General features: G+C 44.1%; 1 protein-coding gene across 1 annotated transcript in view; it reads left to right on the top strand.

Annotated features, from left to right (window-relative positions):
* The window catches only part of pnpla2 (patatin-like phospholipase domain containing 2), a 26,140-nt gene extending 18,295 nt beyond the window's left edge, over positions 1 to 7,845 (top strand). The window contains exon 9 of the mRNA XM_029759515.1: positions 7,180 to 7,845. Within this exon, the coding sequence (XP_029615375.1) occupies positions 7,180 to 7,561 (382 nt within the window). The 3' untranslated portion in view covers positions 7,562 to 7,845. The remainder of the gene's footprint in view (positions 1 to 7,179) is intronic.
* Positions 7,846 to 8,202: the final 357 nt, after the last annotated feature.

Genomic DNA, 8,202 nt, shown 5'->3' with positions numbered 1-8,202 from the left:
GGTGGAGAGGAGAGGAGAGGAGTGGAGAGGAGAGGGGTGGAGTGGAGAGGAGAGGAGAGGGGTGGAGTGGAGAGGAGTGGGGTGGAGTGGAGAGGAGAGGAGTGGAGAGGAGAGGGGTGGAGTGGAGAGGAGAGGAGTGGAGTGGAGGGGAGAGGAGTGGAGAGGAGAGGAGAGGAGTGGAGAGGAGAGGAGTGGAGAGGAGAGGGTGGAGAGGAGAGGAGAGGAGAGGAGAGGAGAGGAGAGGAGAGGAGAGGGGTGGAGTGGAGAGGAGTGGGGCGGAGTGGAGAGGAGCGGAGTGGAGAGGGGTGGAGTGGAGAGGGGTGGAGTGGAGAGGAGAGGAGAGGGGTGGAGAGGAGAGGAGAGGAGTGGAGAGGAGAGGAGAGGAGTGGAGAGGAGAGGAGAGGAGAGGAGTGGAGAGGAGTGGAGAGGAGAGGGGTGGAGTGGAGAGGAGAGGAGAGGAGTGGAGAGGAGAGGAGTGGAGAGGAGAGGGGTGGAGTGGAGAGGAGAGGAGAGGAGAGGAGAGGGGTGGAGAGGAGAGGAGAGGGGTGGAGAGGAGAGGAGTGGAGAGGAGAGGAGTGGAGAGGAGATGAGAGGGGTGGAGTGGGAGCCTGCAAGATGCTCTCCTACTCATCTTGTCTAGATTTTCACAAACACAAAAAAAAAACTCATTTTCTGTATGTCCTCAAAATAATGTTCTGTGTCCCTCGTATCCCTCTAGGTTTTCCTACAGACACTTAATAATCCTCCATCAATCAAATGTATTTATGAAGCACTTCTTACATCAGCTGATGTCTCAAAGTGCTGTACAGAAACCCAGCCTAAAACCCCAAACAGCAAGCAATGCAGATGTAGAAGCACGGTGGCTAGGAAAAACTCCCTAGAAAGGCCAAAACCTAGGAAGTTACCTAGGGAGGAACCAGGCTATGAGGGGTGGCCAGTCCTCTTCTGGCTGTGCCGGGTGGAGATTATAACAGAACATGGCCAAGATGTTCAAATGTTCATAGATGATCAGCAGGGTCAAATAATAATAATAATCACAGGGGTTGTCGAAGGTGCAACAGGTCAGCACCTCAGGAGTAAATGTCAGTTGGCTTTTCATAGCTGATCATTCAGAGTTAGAGACAGCAGGTGCGGTAGAGAGAGAGGGTTGAAAACAGCAGGTCTGGGACAAGGTAGCACGTCCGGTGAACAGGTCAGTGTTCCATAGCCGCAGACAGAACAGTTTAAACTGGAGCAGCAGCACGACCAGGTGGACTGGGGACAGCCAGGAGTCATCAGGCCAGGTAGTCCTAGGCATGGTCCTAGGGCTCAGGTCCTCAGAGAGAAAGAGAAAGTGAGAGAAAAAGGAGAGAGAGAGAAAGAGAGAGAATTAGAGAGAGCATACTTAAATTCACACAGGACACTGGATAAGACAGGAGAAATACTCCAGATATAACAGACTGACCCTAGCCCCCCGACACAAACTATTGCAGTGTAATTACTGGAGGCTGAGACAGGAGGGGTCAGGAGACCCTGTGGCCCCATCCAATGATACCCCCGGACAGGGACAAACAGGCAGGATATAACCCCACCCACTTTGCCAAAGCACAGCCCCCACACCACTAGAGGGATATCAACAGACCACCAACTTATTACCCTGAGACAAGGCCGAGTATAGCCCTCGAAGATCTCCCCCACGGCACAACCCAAGGGAGGGTGCCAACCCGGACAGGAAGATCACGTCAGTGACTCAACCCACTCAAGTGACGCGCCCCTCCTAGTGACGACATGGAAGAGCACCAGTAAGCCAGTGACTCAGCCCCTGTAATAGGGTTTGATGCAGAGAATCCCAGTGGAGAGAGGGGAACCGGCCAGGCAGAGACAGCAAGGGCGGTTCGTTGCTCCAGGGCCTTTCCGTTCACCTTCACACTCCTGGGCCAGACTACACTCAATCATAGGACCTACTGAAGAGATGAGTCTCGAGGGATATCAACAGATCACTAACTTACTATCCTCTATAAATACAGTCCACTATACTGTAAACACAGTCCACTATACTGTAAACACAGTCCACTATACTGTAAATACAGTCCACTATACTATAAATACAGTCCACTATACTGTAAATACAGTCCACTATACTGTAAATACAGTCCACTATACTATAAATACAGTCCACTATACTGTAAATACAGTCCACTATACTGTAAACACAGTCCACTATACTATAAATACAGTCCACTATACTATAAATACAGTCCACTATACTGTAAATACAGTCCACTATACTGTAAATACAGTCCACTATACTATAAACACAGTCCACTATACTGTAAATACAGTCCACTATACTGTAAATACAGTCCACTATACTATAAATACAGTCCACTATACTGTAAATACAGTCCACTATACTGTAAACACAGTCCACTATACTGTAAACACAGTCCACTATACTGTAAACACAGTCCACTATACTGTAAATACAGTCCACTATACTGTAAACACAGTCCACTATACTGTAAATACAGTCTACTATACTGTAAACACAGTCCACTATACTGTAAATACAGTCCACTATACTGTAAACACAGTCCACTATACTGTAAATACAGTCCACTATACTGTAAATACAGTCCACTATACTGTAAAGGTCTACAGTACTATACACACAGTCTACTATACTGTAAATTGGGTCTACTATACTATAAATACAGTCTACAGTACTATACACACAGTCCACTATACTATAAATACAGTCCACTATACTGTAAATACAGTCCACTATACAGTAAATACAGTCCACTATACTATAAATACAGTCTACTATACTGTAAATACAGTCCACTATACTGTAAATACAGTCCACTATACTATAAATACAGTCCACTATACTGTAAATACAGTCCACTATACTGTAAATACAGTCCACTATACTGTAAATACAGTCCACTATACTATAAATACAGTCCACTATACTGTAAACACAGTCCACTATACTGTAAATACAGTCCACTATACTATAAATACAGTCCACTATACTATAAATACAGTCCACTATACTGTAAACACAGTCTACTATACTGTAAATACAGTCCACTATACTGTAAATACAGTCCACTATACTGTAAATACAGTCCACTATACTATAAATACAGTCTACTATACTGTAAACACAGTCCACTATACTGTAAACACAGTCTACTCTCTCAATGAAGACTTAAAACTTCTTATGGATCAAATCCCGTTAACGGGATCGATTTGACAACATCCGGTGAAATGGCAGAGCGCCAAATTCAAAAGAAATTATAAAAAATATTTAACTTTCATACATTCACAAGTGCAATACACCAAATTAAAGATGAACTTCTTGTGAATCTTGCCACTGTGTCAGATTTCAAAAAGGCTTTCATCTGGTGGCACTCCCAGGACTCCATGTTACACAATAAATGTTCGTTTTGTTCAATAAAGTCGCTCTATGTCCAAAAACCTCAGTTTAAATTGGCGCGTTATGTTCGGTAATGCATTGTCTCAAATCACATCCGGTGAAATTGCAGAGAGCCAAATCAAATTACAGAAATACTCATCATAAACATTGATGAAAGATACATAGGTTTAAAGATAAACTTCTTGTTAATCCAGCCGCTGTGTCAGATTTCAGAAAGGCTTTACGGCGAAAGCACCCCATCAAACAAACACAGACAATCATATTTCATCCCGCCAGGCGCGACACATAACTCAGAAATAACGATATAATTCATGCCTTACCTTTGACAAGCTTTTTCTGTTGGCACTCCAATATGTCCCATAAACATCACAAAATGGTATTTTTGTCCGATTAATTCCGTCGTTATATATCCAAAATGTCAATTTATTTGTCGCGTTTGATCCAGATAAACACCAGTTCCAACTCGCGCAACATGACTACAAAATATCTCATAAGTTACGTGTAATCTTTCTCCAAACATTTCAAACAACTTTCCTAATAGAACTTTAGGTATTTTTTTACGTAAATAATCGATAAAATTTAAGACGGGATAAATTGCGTTCAATACCGGGGGAAAACAAAGTGGAGTGTGCTTTTCAGGTCACGCGCCTCTATCAAACAGTACACTTCCCTCTAGCCTCATTCTGAACAGGGCTACTTCTTCATTACACAAAGGAAAAACAATTTCTAAAGACTGTTGACATCCAGTGGAAGCTGCAAGCAACTGCCTTAGAATTATGGATTCTCAATGAAAACCCATTGAAAAGAGAGTGACCAACAACAAAAAATAAAATCCTGGATGGTTTGTCCTCGGGGTTTCGCCTGCCAAATAAGTTCTGTTATACTCACAGACATCATTCAAACAGTTTTAGAAACCTTAGAGTGTTTTCTATCCACATCTACCAATTATATGCATATCCGAGCTTCTGGGCCTGAGTAGAAGGCAGTATACTTTGGGCACACTTTTCATCCGGATGTGAAAATAGTGCCCTCAAGCCATAAGAAGTTAAAGGTCGAGACCGAGTCTACGTCTTTCACATGGATAGGCAGACTATTCCATAAAAATGGAGTTCTATAGGAGAAAGCCCTGCCTCCAGCTGTTTGCTTAGAAATTCTAGGGACAATAAGGAGGCCTGTGTCTTGTGACCGTAGCGTACGTGTAGGTATGTACGGCAGGACCAAATCGTAAAGATAGGTAGGAGCAAGCCCATGTAATGCATTGTAGGTTAGCAGTAAAACCTTGAAATCAGCCCTAGCCTTAACAGGAAGCCAGTGTAGAGAGGCCAGCACTGGAGTAATATGATCAAAAAAGAATTCTAGTCAAGATTTTACCAGCCATGTTTAGCACTAACTTCATTTTTATTAGTGCTTTATCCGGGTTGCCGGAGAGACTACATTGCAGTAGTCTAATCTAGAAGTGACAAAAGTATGGCTAAATATTTCTGCATAATTTTTGGACAGAAAGCTTCAGATTTTTTGCAATGTTTCGTAGATGGAAAAAAGCTGTCCTTGAAACAGTCTTGATATGTTCGTCAATAGAGAGATCAGGGTCCAGAGTAACGCCGAGGTCCTTCACAGTTTTATTTGAGATGACTGTACAACCATCCAGATTAATTGTCAGATCCAACAGATCTCTTTGTTTCTTGGGACCTAGAACAAGCATCTCTGTTTTGTCCGAGTTTAAAAGTAAAACATTTGCTGCCATCCACTTCCTTATGTCTGAAACACAAGTTTTCAGGGAGGGCAATTTTGGGGCTTCACCATGTTTCATCGAAATGTACAGCTGTGTGTCATCCGCATAGCAGTGGAAGTTAACATTATGTTTCCCGAATGACATCCCCAAGAGGTAAAATATATAGTGAAGATAATAGTGGTCCTAAAAACGGAATCTTGAGGAACACCGAAATGTACAGTTGATTTGTCAGAGGACAAACCATCCAGAGAGACAGACTGATATCTTTCCGACAGATAAGATCTAAACCAGGCCAGAACTTGTCCGTGTAGACCAATTTGGGTTTCCAATCTCTCCAAAAGAATGTGGTGATCGATGGTATCAAAAGCAGCACGAAAGTCTAGGAGCACGAGGACAGATGCAGAGCCTTGGTCTGACGCCATTAAAAGGTCATTTACCACCTTCACCAGTGCAGTCTCAGTGCTATGATGGGGTCTAAAACCAGACTGAAGCGTTTCGTATACATTGTTTGTCTTCAGGAAGGCAGTGAGTTGCTGCGCAACAGCTTTTTAATTTTTGGGGGAGAGGAATGGAAGATTCGATATAGGCCAATAGTTTTTTATATTTTCTGGGTCAAGGTTTGGCTTTTTCAGGAGAGGCTTTATTACTGCCAGTTTTAGTGAGTTTGGTACACATCCTGAGGATAGGGAGTCATTTATTATGTTCAACATAGGAGGGCCAAGCACAGGAAGCAGCTCTTTCAGTAGTTTAGTTGGAATAGGGTCCAGTATGCAGCTTGAAGGTTTAGAGGCCATGACTATTTTCATCAATGTGCCAAGAGATACAGGATTTAAAAAACTTGAGTGTCTCCCTTGATCCTAGGGTCTGACAGTGTTGTGCAGACTCAGGACAACTGAGCTTTGGAGAAATACGCAGATTTAAAGAGGAGTCCGTAATTTGCTTTCTAATGATCATGATCTTTTCCTCAAAGAAGTTCATGAATTTATCACTGCTGAAGTGAAAGCCATCCTCTCTTGGGGAATACTGCTTTTTAGTTAGCTTTGTGACAGTATCAAAAATATTCTGCTCAATTAAATTGGAAAAATAGGATGATCGAGCAGCATTGAGGGCTCTTTGATACTTCACAGTACTGTCTTTCCAAGCTAGTCGGAAGACTTCCAGTTTGGTGTAGCGCCATTTCCGTTCCAATTTTCTGGAAGCTTGCTTCAGGGCTCTGGTATTTTCTGTATACCAGGGAGCTAGTTTCTTATGACAAATGTTTTTTGTTTTTAGGGGTGCGACTGCATCTAGGGTATTACGCAAGGTTAAATTAATTTCCTCAGTTAGGTGGTTAACAGATTGTTGTACTCTGACGTCCTTGGGTAGGTGGAGGGAGTCTGGAAGGGCATCTAGGAATCTTTGGGATGTCTGAGAATTTATAGCACGGCTTTTGATGATCCTTGGTTTGGGTCTGAGCAGATTATTTGTTGCGATTTGCAAATGTAATAAAATGGTGGTCCGATAGTCCAGCATTATGAGGAAAAACATTTAGATCCACAATATTTATTCCACGGGACAAAACTAGGTCCAGAGTATGACTGTGCCAGTGAGTAGGTCCGGAGACATGTTGGACAAAACCCACTGAGTCGATGATGGCTCCGAAAGCCTTTTGGAGTGGGTCTGTGGACTTTTCCATGTGAATATTAAAGTCACCAAAAATTAGAATATTATCTTCTATGACTACAAGGTCCGATAGGAATTCAGGGAACTCAGTGAGGAACGCTGTATATGGCCCAGGAAGCCTGTAAACAGTAGCTATAAAAAGTGATTGAGTAGGCTGCATAGATTTTATGACTAGAAGCTCAAAAGATGAAAACGCGGTCTATTTTTGTTTTTGTAAATTGAAATTTGGTATCTAAATTTTTATGTCCCTCGTATCCCTCTAGGTTTTCCTACAGACACTTTTCCACATTCTCACTTTAAGCCCTTATGCCCTCATAATGTATTGAGTCTCTCTCTATGCTTCTCTCTCTCTCTCTAGGTTTTCCTACCAGTTGGAGCTGCGTCACTGCCAGTCGCTACCGGCCCAGCTCATCCCTGCCAGCCTCCTCCCAAGCTGGGTGAGTGGAGGCAGCTCCTCTATCCTGGATGTTATCAGTCGTTTGGACCAGTACCAGAGGCAGCTGCTGCCAAGCTTCTTCTGTGTTAACCTGGACCTCCAGGGCTCCTTCTACACCGGGGGGCCCACAGGAGGGAGCCCAGTCCCAGGAGGGTCCACCAGAGCTGGGGAAGAAGGACCAGGACCAGCCCTGGCCTTTACATCCCCCATCATAAACCCAGAGGAGGTAGAGGGGATGGGGCTGATGATGAGGAGGCTCAGTGAAAACCACAACTCTACTGCGGCTCTTCCAGCCTTACTATAGTAATATAATGTATGCCATTCAGGAGACACTGAGGGCCCCCTGGGGGGGATGACCATTAGTATTACAGACAGATTCTAATAACAAGCCAGGTAGACGCTGAGGGCCCCCCCCCCCCCCATTAGTATTGCAGACAGATTCTAATAGCAAGCCAGGTAGACGCTGAGGGCCCCCCCATTAGTATTGCAGACAGATTCTAATAACAAGCCAGGTAGACGCTGAGGGCCCCCCCATTAGTATTGCAGACAGATTCTAATAGCAAGCCAGGTAGACGCTGAGGGCCCCCCCATTAGTATTACAGACAGATTCTAATAACAAGCCAGGTAGACGCTGAGGGCCCCCCCCCCATTACTATTACAGACAGATTCTAATAGCAAGCCAGGTAGACGCTGAGGGCCCCCCCCCCCCCCCCCCCCCATTAGTATTGCAGACAGATTCTAATAGCAAGCCAGGTAGACGCTGAGGGCCCCCCCATTACTATTACAGACAGATTCTAATAACAAGCCAGGTAGACGCTGAGGGCCCCCTAAAAGGGACAGTACACCAACGTGTGTTGTCTCATCATCGATGACACAGTGCCTTGTTCGCTAACGTTTTATTGACTCACTTCCCTATTGGGATGCCGAGGATACCAAGGTAACCAA

Source organism: Salmo trutta, chromosome 7 (genome assembly GCF_901001165.1).
Source record: "Salmo trutta chromosome 7, fSalTru1.1, whole genome shotgun sequence".
Classification (NCBI taxonomy): domain Eukaryota; kingdom Metazoa; phylum Chordata; class Actinopteri; order Salmoniformes; family Salmonidae; genus Salmo; species Salmo trutta.
This window is presented reverse-complemented; position numbering and strand designations above follow the sequence as displayed.